The sequence below is a fragment of the Paroedura picta genome, chromosome 3 (assembly GCF_049243985.1).
Source record: "Paroedura picta isolate Pp20150507F chromosome 3, Ppicta_v3.0, whole genome shotgun sequence".
Lineage (NCBI taxonomy): Eukaryota > Metazoa > Chordata > Lepidosauria > Squamata > Gekkonidae > Paroedura > Paroedura picta.
The window spans coordinates 83,942,262-83,965,639 of NC_135371.1; the positions used below are offsets into that span (position 1 = coordinate 83,942,262).

A 23,378-nucleotide genomic window follows, 5' to 3' on the forward strand; every position below is an offset into this window, starting at 1 on the left:
TCATGGCTCTCCAGCATAAAGAACCCACATGTGATTTTAGAATTAGATATATTGATATATAGAAACAACAGCAAAGCAGCAGATGAATGTCATACTTTTTCGCAAAGGGTCTGCCCTCCACATATTCAGTAAAAATTATCTGCTTAAGGACACATGCTCCCTCAAGTCAGACAAACTTAAACACACACATTTAAATGCCCATCAGCTAGCAATAATGCATTTCAACTCAGCTACACAAAGCATATTATAGATGACGTGGTGAAACAGGAAAATCACAAATATTTATTTTTGTAGAATGAACAAAGACAGAAGAATCTGATCATTGTAGGAGGTAAAATATAAAAAGGAGGCTACTCTGGAGCCTTTTTCAAATAAGCTTTCAGTATTAAGGGCTGCATAGGATGTGTTAGGGAGCTGGTGGATGCTTGGAGTACTGGATAGTATCCAGCGCTGAACCAATGTCATAGTTCTTGGAGCGCAGCAAATGAGTGAGCCATCCTCCTTCATCACTGAATCCCATGGACAGCATCTGTGACAAAGATTCGATCAGGCGTGGATCTGCATCTACAAAGGTAAGAGGCATCCCACAAAAATTACTTGAGCTCAACATTATTGTTAGAACAATCACTACCAGCAATATGGAGCTACTCATATTATAGTTTACTTACTATCTAGTACCAGCCCATCTTCCAAGAATCCAGGTCAACATTTTGCAAGGAAGAGTGGCATAAATACACTGCTATCAGCACAACAAGCCCAAAGTGTATTTTCATAGGCAAATTTTGATGCATATCAATTTTATTTAAAATCTATTAGTTACAAAGTTTGCATTTAACAGCAAACAAGAATACTCAGAACATACCAAAGAGATGCAATTTAAGATATATTACTGACCAATCTCTTTACGTAAGCCAGCTATCATACTTTTTCAAACCAGAAATTTACAGAATGTGGGTGACCAAACGCACCTGGAGGAAGATGAGGGTAGAGTGCAGCCTCTCTCAAGCCTGTTGGTCCAATGTTAGCAGGAGCTTGAGTTGGATTCAGGCAGCATGAGCTGTCTGTTTCCAGCATCTGTAAGGACTGCAGTTCACCAGTAGAAGGGTCTACTTCCTTTGAGGATAAATGGGTCCAGTCCTCGTCCCCTGCTGAACTACTACTGGTTTCAGCTGGTTCCTGGGATCACAATTACATAATGCAAATCTGCTATTGAGCCAGCAGTGCTGATGTTATGGACAGCAATACAAAAATCTTTTCAGACCCCAATGTGGAGAGAAGATTTAAATCTGTATAGTAGATACTAAAGTTCAACAAGCATAATGTGACATTCAGATGCTCAAATAGGATTAAACTGCTACTGCCATTCAGGAGTTTTTTTTTTTTAAAAAAATATTTTAAACACTATTACATGTGTGGATTCTTCAAGAATTCTTCAACAAGAAAAATAATTCTTCAACAAGATTAAGATACCATTATGAATCCCAGTAACAGGCAAATTAGACTGTGGGAGAGTTGTGGCTTCAGTATACTGACTGAAACTGGCAAAGGTTTCTGCTAACCAGCTAACCAGATTAATGCCATCAGAAGAACTGAATTGAGCATTACTTCCAACAAAAAAAAATCATATTTACAATATGCAAGTGCACATTTCAGAAACTGCCAAGTCTTCATTCTCTTACCTGTGACAAGAGACTCTCCTGTTCCATCTGCATAGGGGGAGAATCTACCACCATCTCCTGAAGCTGGTCGGTGATAGCATCTCCTGCCTCTGAAGCTGGTTTGCTCCTATTGCTTGTTTCAAATTTTGACTGGTCCCCCGAACTGTTTCCAGGCATGGCACTGCTCTTCTCAGCACTAGGTGTAGGGGCCACTTTGCTTCTTTGTCCCCCATGTTCCACATCAATATCAACATCAATACCTAGAGAAGCAGTAGGATAGGCAGAGTCAAACAAGATTAAAATTTTAAAGATGTGAATGTAGGCTGTTTAGGTGTACGCATACCTCCTGTAGTGCTGACACACGGCAGCTGTCTCATCTGCCAGCCGAAAAGTCAGGAACCAAACTATGTTTTCCTGCAGTGCTATCATTTGGGGAGAACGTGAATGTGTTTGTAGGGAAGATGGGCAACACGGCAGCTATTCAGTAGGCTCTGGCACATACCCAGTCCTTAAGCTAATTATGGTCTATGCTGCTGTGACAACTTCAAGTACTTTTTTCATAATTTAATGCAAACTCCTGCCAAGAGGGAACAGAATGTCAAGGAAATTTCAGCAGTGCCAGTCACTTTGCCCTGTTTAATACTACCCCTGATTTGGTGCTTACAAATAAACTGATGGAACTACCTCTGGATCCAAAGATAAAAGACACCAACATTAGTTCCAGACTTCCAAAATTAAATTTTGGGATGAACAGATCAGACAATAAGTGACAACAGAGGAACCATTTTTTCTTGGAGGAGTCCAACAGACTTAATGGGATATTAATGGAAGTAGCACATCCATTCAGCAACAGAAAAGACAATAAATGCAGTTTCCACTTACCAAGTGGACTCAGAAATGCTGCAACACTTTCTCCAACATTCTTCAAGAAGGTGACATTGGGATCCTGAGGTTGATTGCTAGAAGCCTCTCCTTTAGAAAATATCAAACAATAACTCTAGCTATCCAGTTCATTTCCACTTTCAGTGATTATCTGGTGCATAGGAAGCATGTTTATCTAAAACAATTCAATTGAAATCACCTGTTGAGGAACTTTGGAGGAGGGCAGCTACCAAAAACATATTTCACCTAACCATATCAGACAGAATCAGATATCAAAAAGTAAAAATTACCTTGCTCAGGAGTAGCATTTGGGTCAGTATTACTGGCACTGGCCTGTGCCTCGCCAGATCTCTGACAACGGCCAGAAGGGCAAGGGTGCCCCCAGCCTGGCATCCATGGAAATGGAACACCATGTCGCATTTTACGAAGCCACCGACCTCTAGGAAACCACTAAAGGGTAAATAAAACACATTAGTTGGATGTTGCTTTATACCCAATTGCCCCATATCTCAGCCAACATGGTCTTTAACCACCTATCTATGATGACCTTTTCCCCACATGGCTCACCTCCAGTGGATTGAGTAATGGATTTTGAAACATGATCATGTTGTGTTCCTTGTGAATGCCTTTTCCCTCACAAGTGCTGCATAGGTCATAGTCTGGACAGACAGTGCACTTGAATCTGGCACCCACAACTGGACCGTCACAGCCATCACAGACCACATTGGGGTGCACCACATTTGGAGGACGCTCCTGGCTGCAGGACTGGCGGTGCAAGTGCTCACGTTTCAACTCCTTTCTCTCTGAAAAAAAGAATAAGCTTCTATCAAGATAAGCTAAAATGAAACATTAAAATATTTTTTCAGAGTTGCAAGACAAAAGCACACAAGAATAAAACAGAGGGACAACACTTTAGGAAATCTAACCACTATATCATACTGACAGTCAAGGACTGGAATATCTCAGCATAGCCCTAAATTGTGTTACACCCTTTTTAAGAAGCTTAGAAGAATGTTAACTTTGCTCCAGGTGACACTCAATCTCACTCCTAAAACATGTTAGAATTAAAATGTCAAAGTTGTTGATTTAATTTTCATTTCACTTTATAATTGTGCTAAGACATCTGTAAGATATTGACTTCCTTCTTAAGATCACATTGTAAGCAACTTTTGGATCAAAAATAATTGGAAAGCATAAAATTATCTTCTATGTACATGTATGATTGCAATCTGAAAATACGTTATAGCCAAGATTTCCAGCAAGAAATGAATGACATGCAGTATATGCACATGCAGAAAAGCCCGAAATCTGCATAATTTACTACCCAATCCAAGGAGAATTACTGCAGTCTAAGTCCAATGCTTTCAGCAGGCTGTGCCTAGTACAACTCGGCATTGGACTGAATTCTCAGCCATCTTAGTGAATGTGTTTGACCTTGGGGGGGGGGGAGAATTGCTGCTATTTCTGCTTATGACATTTGTTCTACTCACCAGAAATTTTTGTGTGATCTGATTGATCTCTTTAGGCTAGCTGTAAGGAGATGAGGAAGTCATCTCACAAGTGCTGATGTTTACGGGAACTTGGGAGTTGCACTGGCAGAAACCTCTTTGGACAACCACCTGGATGCAAGCACAATGGCGGCTTTCTGCCAAAGCAACAGAATTCCCTCTGAAGCACAGAGTCAGTCTTTGGGAGTTCCTAAGCTTTTCCACTTTCTTACCTTCTCCTCAAGTGATCATTTTTAGAAGTAGCCCTTGTTGCAAAATGATATTCAACTGCTTAATACAGATTTTAGACTCCTGGCCATTCCTGAGCCTCTAGAAGAAATTATAACAACTACCAAGATTACAAAGAGGTAATACTAAATTCGATCAAAAGAAGCAACATTACCTTTAACATAGATGCGTAAAATCCCATCTCTGACATAGGGCCTGGCCAGCTGCAGTTCTTCATCACTGGAAAAAGCAATCATATCTCCATCTTCATCTGAAACAAGAAATAATATTACTTGTACAGGACAGATACACTTTTAAATTTACAGACCAAGGACCAAAGGCCATAAAATAATTTGTCATCTTTAAGGTGTGGTTAGACTCCTGTTTACTTTTCAGCTACTATTCTCTTCAACCACATGGACTCATGCAATAAAGTTGCTTAAACCCGTTGAGTCTATCTGGCTCTACCAGTAAGTAGCATACAACTGTGTGCGTGTGTTTTAAAAAGACTGTCTTGTTCAATAAGCTGCAGGAAGATGTGAAGGCATACTACTAGGCTGGCTGACACAGATGAAAGAAACATGAGCCACTATTGAGAGGTATGCATGTCTTCTCAACTAGTCTTGTGAAGCATTAAGAGGACAATTATGTAAAGCTATTAAGATTATGCATAACAGCTCCAGAAAATACCAAAAGACTAATGTATTCTATTTTCCCTCCTTTGATGGATAAGTAACATTTAAAGGTCTCTGTTTCAACAGTGCCTTAAAAGTAGCTGGTGGCATCATCTGTGGCACAAGTAAGCCAATGCAAGTCTGTTATGATCCTGAGGCAAAGGTGAAAACCACACATGCTAACTAGTAGGCCAAGTACTGGCATTCTAACCACAAGCTTGTTGCCAGACTCTCTCCCAGAAAATAACACTCAGATGTCACTCCTATAACCCTGTGCACCTATCTAAAACACCACATTGCACCCACTGCTCACATATTACAAGCCATGATATTTTTGAATTGTTTAAAAATGTGTCATATTCACACAAGAATTGATATCATATTCATACTACTAATGGGATAGTCTCTTATTGTCCGTGTACAAATGTATAAATATGCTGACAAAAAGCACTATTTTCCTCCAAGCACTATAAAGGAAAGTTTCACATCTGCCCGTCACTCATAATAAGAGTTTAACACTGTGCAATATTTTTAACAGAGGTTCAATACTGGCCACAGGTTCAAATTCAGCCTGCAACCTGAATGGCTTGTGAACAACACCCTCCAACATCAACAAGGCAAATCCCAATGGGGTGGGGGGGAGAGAAGAGTGCCAACAGGCACTTCACAAAAATCTGTAATCCAGTGCTAAAGATCAGTTCATGTGACCCATTAATACATATTAACCAAGCCTTGGTTTTCCCAGCAACTACTCCTGATAAATTAATTTAAAATAAGTACAGTTCCAGGCATGGGCAAACCATATATAGCCTTAATACTTACATAGTTTTTCCATACTAATTTCAACAACCAATACATGCCTAGAACTATCAAGCAAGTCTTTTAAGTTAGGGAAGATGGCTTCCGGATCTCAGACCCTCTGTCTCCTAGCACATCCTTGGTTTAGGAACTCAAGGACCGATTTTTCGAAGTATGTAATTTGAGAGAGGGGAAGGGAGCATAAGTCTTCCAAGGCTGGCATGTTTGTTTTTTACCTGAACGTCCTGCTAACTTTGCAACTTTAAAAAAATGAACACATTCACGCGTAAGTGCGGCGCAACAGGCAAAAACCGCAGATCAATATGCCCGCTGCCTGGCCCTATGAGGTGCTGCCTGTCACACGGCGGTCACTGCACTTTTCTTTGCATAGGGCTCCGGGAAGGAGGTGGGGGTCATCCCAACAGACAAAAGGGTGCCACTCACCCTTATAGTACATCTGGAAGGCGCCGGTGGCAGCGGCAGCACTGCGGAGCAGCCCCTGGAAGAGCTCGGCCACCTTGTCGCGTATGGGCTGGAAGCAGGCGGGCGCCTCGACAGCGAAGCGGCGGATCTCCCGGGAGGCGTCCTCCTTGCCCAGCAGGTAGGCCTTGACCGTCAACAGGGCCATGGCGGAGAGGCTGGTGGCTGTGGCGCAGCAAGAATTGGCGGACGAGGCCCGGCACGACTGCAGCGACACGGTCCCCGGAGCGGCTGTGGCTTCGCCTTAGACTCGCCCTTGAGTGCCGCTCAGCGCCGCCTGTCCGGGCGCCTTATAGGCGGTGGCGCGAGGAGGACGGGCTGGAGCTGGGGAAATCCCCACCCCCGCCGGGGAGGGAGGAGGCGCAAGAGACCATAGGAAGAAGGAGAGCAGCAGCAGCAGCAGTAATGCGCAGGGGGTGGGGTGGGGGGGAGATATTGAATTGGGCTCCTGTCCAGGCGAAAGCCGCTGGGGGAGGGGGGGCATTCGCCGGAACGGCTCTTCCCCGCAACCCAAGGCGGCCTGTGCTGGCGGCTTTGGTTCCGAAGGAGGGGGTGGAGTGGGTGGGCTGACAGAAAACCCTCCCGTCAGCATTACTCAGCATTTTCTGCTTTTCTGGGTGGCAGAGAAACGGGGGAGCCAGTTTGGACAGGCAGGCAGTGCGAAGACCGTCCGCGAACGAGGCGGAGTTAAAAAGAAATCACGCGTGAGCACGTGGCTCATTGACCAGCTAGCGGGGTGGAGCCTCACCGTGGCCCTTGTGTCGCTCTGGTTCCTGGGCCTAGGCCTTCGTCATCCCGCCTTGCTGACTCACTGCCGCGGTGGCGTGTAGGCCCCGGGCAGCAGCCTGCGTTTCCTCACCTTGCTGCTGGCCCAGGGCTTTGTCTAGGCCTTTTAGGATTGGTTGCCTAGTTTGCAATGCCCAAATAGAATGATCACTAGGCTGGAAAACCTTTTATGATTTTTATGCAACTGTAGAAGAATAGAAATACAAATTGACACAGGTGGGATGGATCCCTTAAAAGTACCTGCGCCCCCAACAGTACAGTTCCATGAGATTAAATACCTGCCTGTTGGAGCCTGGGAGAGGTTATGCCTGGGGGCTTCACCTCCCCTTAGAAATCCCACGGGATCACCCTGCAGCCATGCAGCCAGCTCCCAAGAAGTTGCTGACAGGTTCTGCAAAGCTCCTTCCATGCCTCTCCCCCAACCTCCAATGGTTTACATAAACAATAGCGACTTCTTCCTTTAGCCTTGAGATTAGGTCACCTCAACATAGCCATAACATCAGCATTGGCTATAGGGATCCTCCTTCCACAAGCTTACCTAAAACAGCATTCCTAAAGACAGCCAAGTGTATACTCTCCTGATTTGAAAATCAATTCCAGAAGCAAAAAATCTTATCCAGTTTCTACTAGCTGAGTAAAAGTTAGAAAAAATTGTCTTCTGTCATTTCATCAAGGCAATTGCTACAGTGGGTAATAGGGGAAGTAACAAGAAACGACTTAATCCCCCTCTCCTTTCTGGGTGGGTGGGTTATTAGTAGGGCTTTTAAAAGCAAATGCATGTTTACACCATCCTTCTTACAAAGAGCTTGGACTGCAGGCTTGGTTTTCCCAGCTCCCATTTTATTCACAATAGATCCTGTGGGATCGTAGAAAATAGACTTAATAAAATTGTTTAATAATTTTTAATAGAATGTGGCTTGACTAGAGATTCATAGACACCAGAAGACCTGCAACACATGAGAGGGTGACATATGGTGCCCAAATGCCATATGCAAGATAAGGGGGACAAAAGTAGCTGTGGGTTGCAAGATGCCCACTGAAGCTTTCAAGGATGAAATGTTGCAGATCTAGGAATGTGCCTATATGGACGAGTACCATCCGAGGGGCCTTCTTGGGAAATTGCTCAGATGGCAAACTCTACCTTTGTACAATACTTCCTTGTAAAAGAGACAATCCAGCCCATCAGGATAGATCAGAGCAATTAAAAATGCCATTGGATTCAAAAAATCTCCTACTACTTACTTGAACCTGTGAGAGAAGTTACTCTAACAGGGATAGACTAACCTAAAATGAACATCCTTCACATAAGGACATTTGTCTGCAGTCCTGTTGGCAGCCCTGCTTTGGTATAGCCGTATTCAGGGATACAAGACTGCAGATTTATTTCAGGGTAGAAAAACTATGTATTGGCTCCCAGAATAGGCAGTGGATTGGGACCTAATTCCAGCCATAAAATTCACACAAGCAACTGGTGTTCTCCCAGCCAGGATCTGGTGCATTCTGTCTGAAAAAAATGTAATTGTGTTTTTGGGGTATTTATGATAAAGTGTGCAGGCACATAAATTAGATTGACTATGTGCTCTGTAGCCAAAGATGGAGAAGTTCTATACAGTCAGTAAACACAAGAACAGGAGCTGATTGTGGTTCAGATCATCAGCTTCTTGTTGCAAAATTTAGGCTTAAATTGAAGAAAGTAGGGAAAAGCACTAGGCCACTCAGGTATGAACTAAATCATATCCCCGACGAATATACAGTAGAGGTGACAAATAGATTTAAGCAATTAGATCTGGTAGGCAGAGTGCCTGAAGAACTATGGACGGAGGTTCGTAACACTGTACAAGAGGTAGCAACTAAAAGCATCCCAAAGAAAAAGAAATGCAAGAAATCAAAATGGCTGTCTGAGGAAGCTTTACAAATAGCTAAGGAGAGAAGGGAAGTGAAAGGCAAGGGAGAAAGAGAAAGATACACCCAATTGAATGCAGAATTCCGGAGAAAAGCTAGAAGAGATAAGAATGTCTTCTTAAATGAACAGTGCAAACAAATAGAAGAAAACAATAGAATGGGGAAGACTAGAGATCTTTTCAAGAAAATTGGAGATATGAAGAGAACGTTTCATGCAAAGATGGGTACGATAAGGGACCAAAATGGTAGGGACCTCACAGAAGCATAAGTGATTTTAAAAAGGTGGCAAAATTATACAGAAGAACTATACAAGAGTGAACTTAACATCCCTGATGACCACAATGGGGTAGTTACTGACCTGGAGCCAGACATCCTGGAATGTGAAGTCAAATGGGCCTTAGGAAGTCTGAGCAACAATAAAGCTAGTGGTGATGACAGCATTCCAGTTGAACTATTCAAAATCTTAAAGGACGATGCAGTAAAAGTGCTACACTCAATATGCCAACAGATTTGGAAAACTCAGCAATGGCCACAGGATTGGAAAAGGTCAGTTTACATTCCAATCCCAAAGAAGGGCAATGCCAAAGAATGTTCAAACTACCGCACCATTGCACTCATTTCTCATGCTAGCAAAGTTATGCTCAAAATTTTACAAGCTAGGCTCCAGCAATATGTGGACTTCCAGAAGTACAGGCAAGATATCGAAGAGGCAGAGGAACTAGAGATCAAATTGCCAACATACGCTGGATCATGGAGAAAGCTAGAAAGTTCCAGAAGAACATCTACTTCTGCTTCATTGACTATGCTAAAGCCTTTGATTGTGTGGAGCACAACAAATTGTGGCAAGTTCTTAAAGAGATGGGAATACCAGAGCATCTTATTTGTCTCTTGAGAAACTTATATGCAGGTCAAGAAGCAACAGTGAGAACTGAACATGGAATCACTGATTGGTTCAAAATTGAGAAAGGAGTTCGGCAAGGCTGTATACTGTCGCCTTGCCTATTTAACTTGTATGCGGAGCACATCATGAGAAAGAGGGGATTAGAGGAGTCACAAATTGGGATCAAGATTGCAGGGAGAAATATCAACAACCTCAGATATGCAGATGATACCACTCTAATGGCAGAAAGTGAAGAGGAACTAGAGAGCCTGTTGATGCGGGTGAAGGAGGAGAAAAGTTGGCTTGAAACTCAACATCAAGAAAACAAAGATCATGGCATCCGGCCCTCTCAATTCCTGGCAAATAGATAGGGGAAGAAATGGAGATAGTGACAGATTTTATTTTCCTGGGCTCCAAGGTCACTGCAGATGGGGACTGCAGCAAAGAAATTAAAAGACGCTTGCTCCTGTGGAGGAAAGCTATGGGAAATCTAGACAGCATCCTAAAAAAGCAGAGACATCACCCTGCCAACAAAAGTGTGTTTAGTATTCCCAGGCTATGGTATTCTCAGTTGCAATGTATGGCTGTGAAAGTTGGACCATAAGGAAGGCCGAGCATCAAAGAATTGAGGCTTTTGAACTCTGGTGCTGGAGAAGACTCTTGCGAGTCCCTTGCACTGCAAGGCGAACAAACCGGTCAGTCCTAGATCAGTCCTGACTGTTCCTTAGAAGGCCAGTTCCTGAAGATGAAACTCAAATACTTTGGCCACCTCATGAGAAGGAAGGACTCCCTGGAGAAGAGCCTAATGCTGGGAGCAATCGAGGGCAAAAGAAGAAGGGGACAACAGAGAATGAGGTGGCTGGATGGAGTCACTGAAGCTGTAGGTGCAAACTTAAATGGACTCCGGGGAATGGTAGAGGACAGGAAGGCCTGGAGGATCATTGTCCATGGGGTCGCAATGGGTCGGACATGACTTCGCACCTAACAACAACAACAACAATAGTTATGTAGATCTTCCTAGTTTCCTCCCTTAAAAATCTCTTTACTGTGGTGTAATGCAAATACTGCTTATAGTTGTTTAACTGGGCTTGCAAGGGAGAATTAGGTGAGTTAAAAGGAAAGAGATCATAGGACCTAGCTGAGTCATAAATAGCTGAACTAGTTGCCTTTTAGATAAGTGGAGACCTTACTAGAGTTTCTGGAGTTTGAATGACAAACACTTGACTACTGATTTGTTAAGTTGAAGAATCATCTGGAAGAAGCATGATGTCATAAGGATGAAACCAAACATGAAATTTTGCCAAGAATCTCCTCCTCAGGGAAATTGTTACACATATTGTTATGACAATAAGGCAATCAATGCACCACAGTGTTGTGGGGAAGCAGGGAAGAAGCTCTCTTCCCAACAGTGTTGAACCCAAGGCAAATAACCTCAGTGTAAATGGTCCTAGTTAAGATTTCTAAACACTAGCTTTTAGTTGAAGGGTGGATGAGGTACTCAGTTTATTGAGAAAAAGAAGATATCAAGCACACTTTACCAGAACCCTAGTAAGCACTGGCCTTGATAATATCTAAGTTGATAATGTCCTGATGTAGCTACCACAGTCATACACAAAAATCTACTGGTCTCCTATGTTATTAACTAGAAAAAGACATTTCCTTTGTTTCAGTTTCACAGCAGGAATAATCTGTTGCCTTGCTGACATGTCCCACTTTACCAATTATATGAGAAGTCATCCAACTCTTTAAACTGAAAAACCCAAAAATTATGGATAACAGCAAAAATTCCGCATCTTGAAGTAGATGTTCTTCTGGAACTCCCTAGCTTTCTCCATGATCCTGCGTATGTTGGCAATTTGATCTCTAGTTCCTCTGCCTCTTCGAAATCCTGCCTGTACTTCTGGAAGTTCTCAGTCCACATACATAACTATTACTACAAGACTATCAAGTGCTGGTTCTTTCTTGCCCACAATGTGTTGAAAGAAAATGGCAAGGGGGTTAAGGCATCTCTCTCTGCATAGCATAATCCTGACCGGGGGCAGGAAGACAACACACAGGGCAATGTATCATATTCTCCACACCCTTCAGGATAAATTTTATCATCTATTTTGTAAATGTTTTCCCCTGAAAGTGACTATTCTCTCCTTCCCAGAAGGTTAAAGATGCAATCTGACTGCAGCTCCACCCACCTGTCATTCTGCACAAAATGTAGACAAGACACCTGAAGAAGATCCCGGCCTTAATCATCTCTCCAATATTACTTTTTATATTTTTACAGCTGGCTTTGTAAAGAGGTCTACAGAACTTTAAAGTTTGCATATACTTCTGTGTTATTTTAGTTGGTCCTAATGATAGATATCACATGGCTTTGGGGTTGGGATTTTGGTTTGTATGTCCAGATGTGTCCATCTGCATTAATTTTGTGTTGTATGTCCATCTATAATTAAAGGGGGAAGGGGTGTTTAAAAGTGAGAGGGAAAGGTAATTTATATATGTACATAGAAGAATTTATATGTTAGGAAAACTTTATAAACAATGAGGAAATTTGATTACCCTAAACTTCATCATACTCTTGTCTCAGAATCTTCTGGTTTCCTTACTGATGAAACAGAACACAAAAACAAAAGACTAGCAAGCAATGTTGGCCCTCAGAAACCCCTTGGTTGCCCCCCTTTGTTCTCTGCTTGAAGGAACTTGGATCAGATGGCTATGACTCAGCGGAGTCCCATGATCTGTTCCTTTCTCCAAAAAACCAAAAGAGGGAGCTCTAGGATGGGATTATATAATATTTGAGGATCAGTAATCTACTTTTTTATCTGTCTCCTTGCTCTGTCATGATGACTCAAACAAGGTGCAGTAGCTGAGAATATTCCGGATTTCACTAGAAAGTTTCCATTTTATACTTAGATCTTGAAAATCATCCCCCCTTCTTTATAAAGTAAGTATTCTCCTAAAGAGTCCTGTGAATACTTGAGGGGGAATGACGCATATTACTGTCCTGCAGTTTTATTGGGTAAGGGTATCCCATCAGGGCCTTGCTTGAACTTCCACAATTCCGTAGGGCCTGCAAAAATGAGCTCCACCAGGCATTTGCTTGAGGACAACAAACTCAAAACATCTACAGGTCCCCCCCCCCCCCCCAATGAAAAATCAAACCTACCCAGGGATTGTCAGTGTCATTGTTCTTTTAAAATACTATTCTGATTGGCATGTTATATCATGATTGTTATCTGTTATATTGTTATATGTTCTTTGTAAATGATCTACAATGTTTTGTGTAAACTGCCCAGAGCCATATGGAAGGGCGGTATAAAAATCTAAATAAATGAAATGAAATAAGTAAATAAAATAAATCCTCCTGTTTTGCACACTTGGGTGTTTTTATTAATACAATTATTGTGTTTTTGAACTAGTCAAGCAGCATAATTCTAACCAGGAAAAAATCTACGAGTTATTTATTTATACTTGTTTTTCTCCCCAGTGGGGACGCAGCATAGTTTACCACATAATTCTCCCCTCCTCCATTTTTTCCACTTAACAAGAGCCTGGCAAGGTATGTTTGATTGAGGCACAGAGAGAGAGAGAGAGTATCTGTGTGGGACTGACCCAACGTTACCCAGCACAAGCTTCCATGGAGATTCAGTCCACAGCCTCCCAGACTCTATTCCACCTTGCTAGTCACCACATCATGTGTGTTTTGGGGTGGAAAGATTATTCTCTCATCCACTAGCATAGAACAGATATAAATAGCTCTTTAAAAAAAGAAGCACATCTTGAAACTTAGCTGTGAAAGGATCACTTTTCACACATGCAGTATTTTGGAAATATAGGACATATTTTGATGGGAATAAAAGATTCTAGGGCACATTGTATGGCATCCTCAAAATAGGATTCTTTCCCACAAAGAACAATAAAAGCACTGGTCCGAAGAAGGAGAATTGGTTCTTACATGCCCCTTTTCTCTACCTGAAGGAGTCTCAAAGTGGCTTACAGTCACCTTCCCTTTCCTCTTCCCACAACAGACACCTTGTGAAATAGGTGAGGCTGAGAGAGCCCTGATATCACTGCCCGGTCAGAACAACTATCAGCACTGTGGTGAGCCTAAGGTCATCCAGTTGGCTGCATGTGGAGGTGTGGGGAATCAAAGCCGGCTTGCCAGATTAGAAGATTCAAGTGTTAATACTTTGTAAATGATTTCATAAGTATAACTTGTGCTGCCCTTGTATTAGTGTAACCCTGGATCCACTAGAGGGAGTTAAAGACTTGGGACATTCCTTATAAGGAAGAAAGGCGCAATTTCCCCATAAGGATTGGAGTCCTGAAGCTACAGGGAGAAGCCCTCTTCCCTCAGAAACACTCCTTTATATGAAAACAATATTTTAGGAATTCTGCTGCTATTTGTATCCCGATGCCTTCCATCTGAATGCAAAGATCCCAGAGACTTCTGTGAGGAACAGAAGATCTTCCAAGACAGCACAGCTGCAGGTTGGTGCTTCTTCAAGGGACTGCCTGGACAGAAGCCAGAAAGACTAATGCTCTAGTCTGCCCAAATACAACAGGCCTTAATTGTTAACTCTTGGTTGCTGTTAGATGTGTTAAATATTGTTCCAAAGATGATATCTGTTGAAGTTGGGTTGTAGTTATTTCCATAAATGCAAATGTCACAAGGTGGGATCACACCATCATAGATATGAACTCTCCTTTTTGAAATAAAAAAATTATTTTAGATATTGTTGTTTCAACTGAAAAGGTTACATTAGGCATGGGTAAATACAAAGTTTCTTGGAATACACTTGACCCATTCCCATCCAGTTTCCAGCCTGGCCATGGGGAGGAGACAGCTCTGGTCTCCCTGACAGATTATCTTCAGAGAAAGCTGGACCTAGGTGGGCCAGCAATGTTGTCAGTCATTGGCTTTTGACCCACTACCTAGTCGACGTGAGGATTCAGGGCATGGCTCTTCAATGGCTGCAGACCATTTATTATCTTACTAGAAAGCAAGCCCGCTGTATGTGAAATACAGTGGGTACTAGGATTCCCGGCCTGGGGAAAGGAGCAGGGACCCTGCTCCTTTCCCAGCCTTTGCTGGCCCCGAAGCTTCCCCCCTCACCCACCTCCCGCCCGACTTCGGGCTTCTGGGCCAGCAAAGGGACAGCCCTGCCGCGTCTGCGACACTGGCCCCGAAGCTCCTCCCCCCCTGCCTCCTGGTCAAAGCCCACAGGGCAGGCTTGGCTGGCCAGCCGCCTACCTGCCATGCTGGCATCCAGGGGGTGGGCCCAGTCCAGGGCAAGGGGCCAATGGGTGTGCTTCCCCATCCCGGACTGGGCCCACCCCAATCCCCCTTACTGCTTTATTTATACCGCTCCATGGGAGCAGTTAAATAGCTTCAAAGCCCATTCCTAAGAACGGGCCTTGAAAGGGTCCCCTCCCCTGGTTTTGCTGACTGCACCATGATTGGCCCTATACCAACGTGGACAGCCAGACACGTTCCACCCCCCAGGCTGTTTCACAAATATATAGAGAAACCATGGATATGGATTGTATTTTAAGTATTTATAAATGACTAGAACTTAAGCCCGCTGTGGCTGCCAGACAGCGGGAGCTAGAAGAAAGCCTCCTGGGCTCTGTTGGCACAGCAGGTGTGTGTGGGGGGAGTGGGCGCAGCTTTCCCCAGCCCTGGGAGCAGGGACAGCGATGTGTACAGAGCAGAGGTGCTAGGAAGGGTGGGGTAGCAAGTGAGCTTGTAGTGTGTCTCCCTTCTCGTCTTCTGGAATCTCCTTTCTGTCTGTGTCTGTCTGTCTCGGCGTTGATCTTGCAAAGTCTCCGTGCTCCCTGTATTTCTGTCTGGCTGCCCCTGATCCTTCTACCCAGCCACCCAGCCATGCCGGTATGTCCTGTGTGTGTTCCATCCATGGCAATGCGCACTAAGTGTCGTACTGTCTGTCCTCCCGCCTGTGTTTCCCCCAGCCCGGTATCTCCCTCTGTCTCCTTCCTCCCTTTGTATTTTCCTTGCTTGTTCCCTGTCCTTCTGTCTCTGGTCTCGCTCAGGGCGCCTGTATCTCTCAATCGGTGTGTGTGTCTCGGTGTGTTCCTGGCATATCTTCGTGTATCCTTCCAGGCTGCCTTGCTTGTTTGTTTTAATCTGTGTCCGCTGGTGTTGTGTTTCTGTCTGGTGTTCTGTCCCTGTGCATCGATATCTCCGTGTATGTATCCCCGTCCCCCCTCCCCCCTCCAGGGGCCAGGCTCATAGCGGCTTACTGTGTGTGGGGGGGAGGCTCTCCTTGGCCCCTTCCCCCCAGCGGCCGGAGTCATCAGGGTGAGGCTTGGCCCGGGGCCGCGCAGGGGATTCCTCCGCGAAGAACGTGCTGCGGCAGCACCAGCATGGCCAGGGTTGGCAAGGCCAGGCAGGGCGTGTCTGTGCAGTTGAGGGGCTGTCGTCGGAGGCGCGGGCGGCAGCGCAGGCGGGCGCTGCAGCGGCGGATGGCTGCGCGGGCCGCTCCCGGGCGCGTGTGGCGGGGCCAGTTGTCGCAGAGGAAGAGGTGGCAGCAGGGCGAGGGAGCGACCGGCCATGGGTGAGATGACAGAGGAAATGGTGTGCGTGCGGCTGGAGGCAAGGTGGAAGAGGGGCTTCGCACCTCCCGATTAGGCAGTCCAGCAGCAAGGGGCCAAATGCAGCTCGCAATTGGTCCCTTGGCGCCGGACTGGCAATTGGAGAGCCCAATCGGCAGGCGCAAAGCGCAAAGCGCAAAGCGCCTGCCGATTGGGCTCTTCAATTGTCAGTCTGGGGGAAGGGGCCTATCGGCACCGTTCCTCATCACGGACAGGGCCCATCCCTCGGGGCTCTTAACGAAATTTTTAATCCGCTCCGCGGGTTAAATATGTTACTCACACTGAGCCTTGTGAGAAGGGTGAGGTAGAAAAATAAAAATGATGATTATTATTTTAAAAAATCCTTTTTCGTTAAGCTATCAGGTCATTTACTTAGTGGAAAATGAGGCCTGGTTTTGGCTTCTACATGCAAAATAAGCAGGAAATTCTATCATTAATATAAGACTTCCGTTAAAAATCAACTGGGCGGGAGCAGTTTACCAAGCAGCAAAGGGTAATATTCGACGCTGTCTCTTCTTAAGATTAATCATGCATGGCAAACAGGGTGATAAGAAAGGGACTGTAATTAACAGTGCCATCCTAAGGAGAGTTACACTCTTCTGAGCCAAAAGATTACAGTGGCTTTAGAAACGTGTAATTCCGCTTAGGATGGCACGGTAAATGTAACAGCTTTAGTAATAATTCCCAGTACCACAGCCTGGCCTTCAGTTCCAAGCAGCAGCAGCAGCAATATTTGAAGACTTAAAACAAATGCATTATAGAATATGGATTACAGTACTTCCGTTAGAAAGGCCTAACATCAAAGTTCTGTTGTACTTTAATTATATTTCATGCAGACCTCAGTATTGGCATTCTTATATAAAGAAACCTCATTCCAATCTTTCCATAGAATTTCTTTATAAGAGAGCCAAGAGTGGCAGCCTATGACCCGGAGAACCAGGTTTGATTTCCCACTCCTCAACAAGTGGCCAGCTAGATAACCTTGGGGCAGTCACAGTTCTCTCAGAACTCTCTCAGCTTCACCTACCTCACAGACTGCCTGTTGTGGGGAGTGGAAGGGAAGGAGATTGTAAGCTGTTTTGCAACTCCTTCAATTAAAAAAATTGGGACACAAAATAACTGTTCTGTAAAAACAACTAGCATCTTGTATTGCTTAAACAAGGCTGAGAATCTATGAGAAGCAAGGCCCTTAATTAAAATGAGATTGACTTCTGAGGAGGTCTCTTTAGGGTTGCCCTTTAAATACCGGGGTCCCCCCGGTATCAGGCACTAGTTAGGCCATTCCGACCTTGGCTCCTCTCTCCACCCTCACTAGAGGTGGCTGTGGGCTGGATGATTGTGGAATTCCGCCATGTTTGTGCCACTTGTTCTGTAGTTTTTGTCCTGTTTCAATGGGATTTTATTGGGGGTTTTGCTGGACACCGTGTAACCTGCCACGATCCAGTCTCAGGAGTGGTGAGAAATAATAATAATAATAATAATAATAATAATAATAATAATAATAATAATAATAATAATAATAATAATAATAATAAAGCCATGCAAATTCATTGTTATCCAGTAAAACTAGCTATTTATACAGAATACATATGAACACATATATGAAACCACTTGGAATCTTGAAATTTTGCAAGTAGAGAGAAGTTCCCTTTATTACTGTTCTCCTGTATCAGTTCTCACATTTCAAGCTATGGTCCCTACTTTCTCCCCCAGCAAACAGCATGACTTTGACTTGGATAGCCCAAGCTCATCTGATCTTGTCAGTTCTTGTAAGCTAAGCAGAATCAGCCCTGGCTAGTACTTGAAGGAAAGACAACCAAGGAAGTGCAGGTTGCTACTCAGAGGCAAAAGGAAAGGAACTTCCTGATTATTTTCAAATTATCTCCTCCAGTGTCCTGGTTGGCCCAACAGGACACTTCCTGCTTGTTTGGGCACACTTCCCCCTGATTGTATCCAGAACAGCAGTTGAACAGAAGAATTACTGCAGCTAGCTGGCTAGTTAGGTCTCTCTCTCTGTGTATATATATATATAGTTGTTTCTCTTTTGAATAAAAACTTGTATTCTTTAAGTAGCCTAGTGCTGCACCCTCTCTGCAAATTCAAACTCTGCCAACACAACTAAGGTAAACAGGTGCCTCTCTTCTGATGTCTCCATCTATTCAGGAGGTCTGTTAAAAGTTTCCTGTCACTGCATTTTCTTGTTCCTAACCCATCCAACCTGGGCTGAATCTGCACACGTCTTTTATTCCAATCCCAGGTCAATTAAATCCCTGCCGTCTACATTGAATACGATTTCCATTTTGATTTTGGCCGATTTAAATTTTCCACCTGCAACCTCCATGCATCAATCTGCAGTGACCCCACCAGCTAAGGCCATCAGGTGCTTCACTTTTGATGTCTCCCTGTATTCAAGTGGTCCAGTCAGCTACAGCCCACACATGCTCATTTTATATGCTGATATTCACACTTTGGAACAGCCTGCCAGATAAACTCCCACACTATCCTCCTTCCACAAAAAGTGCAAGGCAGCATTATTTTCACTCAGCTTCAGATGAAATAATATCACTGGCAGCTGCTAGCGACAATGTTGCAATTTTAACATATTAATTAATGTGCTTAATCATGCTTTTATTTGTGCATATTTATATTTTGTAAGACACCATGGGCTCTGTGGAAAGATGGAATCTATTTGAAATAAACACTGGCGCTCCTCTTTCTTGGAGAAAGGAGAATGGGACAAGTTACATTGTTGCCACAGATGTCATTCCTATTCATACCATTCTTTTGCTCCTGAATTGTAAAGGGAGTGCCATGAAATATCCAGAAGGGCAGGAGGTGTGGCCCAGGGCCTGCCAGCTGCTGGAGGGTAGGAGGTGACATTAAATTAATAAATAATATGTGAGCAGAACAGCACTCCCTCTGTTGGCTCTGCTTGGCAATGCACACCAGCCATTTGTGGTGCCATTATATGGTAGCATTGCTTCCCTTGTGACTGATTATGTACAGGACAGAATGCCTGGGCTGGTGGCAACACGGCTAGAGGGCAAATCCCTGATTATGCCCGACGTCACCGCCATCCCGGCTGTAACCCAGCCCTTTTCCAACTCAGTCTCTCAGATGGACCGCAGTAAGGGAACATGGATTCTTTCACATTACCTGAGATGTCACGGGCGCCATTGGGGGCTAAATTGGGCCAGTGTTGTGCATAATCCTCCCCAACACTGCACCCCCCTACCAGCTCTGCAAAGTCGAGGAGCTGGCAATGGCATCCCCCCACCCCCAACTTGGTGATAAAGCAGCATGACGCTCCCCCCCTATTGTTGCACAATGCACCAGGCTCTTCCATTCCCGGCGTAGGGCACGTTCAAGTCCGGGGCAGTCCGCAGACACCGGGGGAATCCCTCCCCGGTGCATATGTGGGAAGCAGTGGGGCATGCCACCCTGGTGTAAGGACCCGGCAGCAGCCATGCCGGGCTGCTGCTGTGCATAATGGATCTGTGATGGTCATACTAACGCCACAAGGTTGCAAGTTCCTCTTCCACAGTTATTTTTACTATTCCAGTTCCTCATTTCATACCATAATGATAATCACTGGAGAGGCTGGTATCTGGAATAACCTAAAACAAACAGATGTGACAGTAAATTCTCATTGCTGGACTATGAGGATCAGGATATAGTTTTTCATACTTCCAACTACACATTCTCCTGAAACCCTTCTGGTGGTAGAAAGTGCAGTCAAGTTAAAGCTGACATCGTAATCCTGCAGGGTTTTTAAGATAAAATGTTTAGCATTGCCATTGCCTGCCTCCATGTGATGACTCTGGTATTCCTTGGAGGCCTCCCATCTAAATACGAGCCAGGGACGAGACTGCTCAGCTTCTGAGGTCCACCAGATAGGGACCAGGGCTGAAAGCACTTGATGAATGCAGTGTTTTCTAGGGGACATAATAAGAGACATGGTCCCTTAGCTACTCAAGACCCAGACAAAACCATTGCAGTGCAGGTTGTATATGTGCTCCAAGGGGGCCTCATGAGGACTCAAGCAACTGCATTTGGTACCAGTTGCAATTTCCATGCCAGGGCCAAGGGTAGCCTCATATAGGGTAAGTTAAAGTAATCCAATCTAGAGGTGACCATCACATGGATCACTGGAGCAAGGACTCCCACCTCCCCAGTCTTTCACCGCATCCAGATGGGTGGGCCTGCATTTGCAACCTGTTTCTGCTTGGAGTGTACAGAAGCCTTTCTGGACCTGATCAGAATCCACTTAGTCCAGCATTCTGTATCAAGAGCTTCCATTCATATATCCTAGGAAGCTCAGCAGCAGAGCTTGGTGGTGGTAGTCAACATCTGTCCACAGCACCTGGAATTAAGCACCTCACCAGCAATCGGACAGTTCCCCTTCACGCTTACAGATAGTAAAATAAAGACAAAGCTCTCCTCCATTAGTTTGTTTCGTCCCTTTTCAAAGCCACCTATGTTTGTTTATTTATTTATTCATTACCTATTTAGATCTCACCTTTCTCCCCAATGGAGACTCAAAGAAGCTTATACCATTCTCCTCCCCTCCATTTTATCCTGTGAGGTGGGTTAGGCTGACAGTGTGAGTGAGTGGCCCAAGAACACCCAGTGAGCTTCCATGGCACAAGCAGGGATTTTAACCTAGATTTCCCAGATCCTGGTCTGACACTTTAACCACTACACCACACTGGCCATTTTGTGATAATGAAGTTCATCAGTCAGTTATGTCTGGCACGAATAGGACTTCCACTGGAAATTCATCTTATTGGGTGATCCTGAGGCCTAGAATTATTAGCATATACACCAGGGGTAGTCAAACTGCGGCCCTCCAGATGTCCATGGACTACAATTCCCAGGAGCCCCTGCCAGCGGACGCTGGAAGGGGCTCATGGGAATTGTAGTCCATGGACATCTGGAGGGCCGCAGTTTGACTACCCTTGATATACACACACTCTGTTTTATATTCACCCCCTTTCCTAGTAATTCCTAAATCAGAATGTGTTTTTCTCCCTGCTGCTGAAGCATGTGAAATTATGTTGTCAATTAATGTAACGGAGGAGACATAGGTTAAAAAAAAGAGCAAATTCCTTCTTACACAATATACACACTTGCATGATCAGCAATAGTAGTGAGGGAGCTGTAGAAGAAATACCTGGATTGTGCAAATTCTTTAATAGCACTTCCCTACCCTCATATCTTGGGGAAGGCACTGGCAAACCACCCCGTATTGAGTCTGCCATGAAAACGCTGGAGGGCGTCACCCCAAGGGTCAGACATGACTCGGTGCTTGCACAGGGGATACCTTTACCTTTACCTTACCCTCATATCTATATCTCATGAGGAAGAGGGTCCCACTAAGCTCTATTTCTTTATTCATTTCTCTGAAGGTCCATGCATACTAGACAGTCTCTGCTGTGGAGTGTGCTTTCCCTTCTACTAAAACTTCCATAGAGGAAGTGGAAGTGCATTCCATAATAGGATTTCTTGTTATCCTTCCCTCCCTCCACCCTTGTCCATGAAGTGAAAAATTCCATCACATAACATTTCACAGGTTCTCTGGAAGGAAAGAGAACTGGAGTCCTACGGTGCCCTTGTAGTATTTGCAGTATTTCCAAAATATACAGCTCAGCACAGATGGAGGCATAAAAGCACTCGTTCAGGGCAACAAATCTAGTTCTTCACATTGGATTATCAGAGACAGAATCTCCAGCAGACCCTAGAGAAAATGGTAAAACATGGTTAAACCGAGTCCAAGCAATCGAAGGCCAACCATGTAGGAAAGAACCATTCACATATTCTCAGCAAACCCTAGCCCCAAGTTAATCACATTATATAAATTCAATGCATATCTTTGTATACATTGCTGCTTTTGAGCCAGACAGCCTGCGCTAACAGGGTTTAAATGTTGGCTATGTAATTCCTGTGCATCCCCCCCCAGTATGTGAGAATGTATGCAACGTAGCATATCATGCTTCAGCGCAAAATTAAACAACAGTTCTAATTTACTTTCCTCACTTTCTGTCAAACACTGGTTTTAATTGTTCTTAAGTATATCATAAATATTTAGTTATTCTTCTTGCCATAAACCAGATTTCTGGATACACAAGAACTTTGCCAATAACAGCCTGTTTTGTCCTGCACTGCTGGAGTATATTTTGAGTTTGATGCTAAGAGCAATGAGCTATGAAGAAGTTTAGAGAAAACACTAGGGGCCATTTCGCACGGCTTCAAAATAGCACAATGGTTGCTAATTGAAAATGCTACTAATTTGGAATAACCCACGACGTCATAGACAATCTGCAACACTCCTGAAACCGACCCGCAAAAAGCGCTTCGTTGTAGCGCTTTCAGGGGAATCCCAAAAAGTGGATTCACCCTCCGGAAAGCGATACACTCCTGCAACCAATCTGCAACAATAGCGATAAAGACCTGTGCGTTAACATTGTTGCGGTTTCTTCAAAGTCCCTCCTCCTGAGCCTGTCCTCCAAACTTCCGGCGAAGCGATCGCCATTTTTTTTCCCCGAGCGAGTGGAGATCAACGCACCGGCGAGCCTCCGTTTAGCCAGTGAGGCTTCCCAGGCTGCAGTCCCTCCTCAGAGCTGTTTACAGTCACTAAGCACAAGAAGCCCGCAGAAGCCCGTTTGCTGAAGTATTTTCCCTTTATTTTTCACACTGTTTCGGCTGAAAATCGCGCCCGTGAGGGGGGGGAGGGGGGATTTTTTTTTTCCCACTCGGAGGCAGCGTGGCCACGATCAAATGACAGCTCAAACAGAGGCTTCCCCGGCTTCAGTCCCTCCCCTTCAGTCACTAAGCGCACACATTTCACACATTCCATTCAGCCGAAAATCGGGCCCGTGAGAGGGGGGGGATTTTTTTTTTTCACTCGGGGGGGGGGGGCGTGACAACGATCAAACGACAGCTCAAACACACCAGGCAGCTGTATGGGTCTCTCCGTTGCAACGAATCTACCTAG

General features: G+C 44.5%; 1 protein-coding gene across 2 annotated transcripts; it reads right to left on the minus strand.

Moving 5' to 3' along the window:
- Positions 1-259: 259 nt before the first annotated feature.
- SQSTM1 (sequestosome 1) lies at positions 260-6,578 on the minus strand. Of its 2 annotated transcripts, none has more exons than XM_077326619.1 (8): positions 6,172-6,578; positions 4,431-4,526; positions 3,108-3,343; positions 2,831-2,990; positions 2,541-2,627; positions 1,680-1,918; positions 969-1,176; positions 260-564 (listed from the first exon to the last, which is right to left on the minus strand). In XM_077326619.1, the coding sequence occupies exons 1-8, from the start codon at positions 6,353-6,355 to the stop codon at positions 407-409; spliced, it is 1,368 nt and encodes a 455-aa protein (XP_077182734.1). In that variant the 5' UTR covers positions 6,356-6,578; the 3' UTR covers positions 260-406. The 2 variants fall into 2 exon arrangements, with proteins under 2 accessions (XP_077182734.1, XP_077182733.1); XM_077326618.1 differs by having other exon boundaries at positions 2,541-2,630.
- Positions 6,579-23,378: the final 16,800 nt, after the last annotated feature.

Coding starts and splice junctions, on each gene's coding strand:
- SQSTM1 (XM_077326618.1), bottom strand. CDS start 6,355: ATGGCCCTGTTGACGGTCAAGGCCTACCTGCTGGGCAAGGAGGACGCC. Junction 2,631..2,830: donor AAATGCTACTCCTGAGCAAG/GTAATTTTTACT, acceptor TATTTTCTAAAG/GAGAGGCTTCTAGCAATCAA. Junction 565..968: donor CTACCCTCATCTTCCTCCAG/GTGCGTTTGGTC, acceptor TTACCTTTGTAG/ATGCAGATCCACGCCTGATC.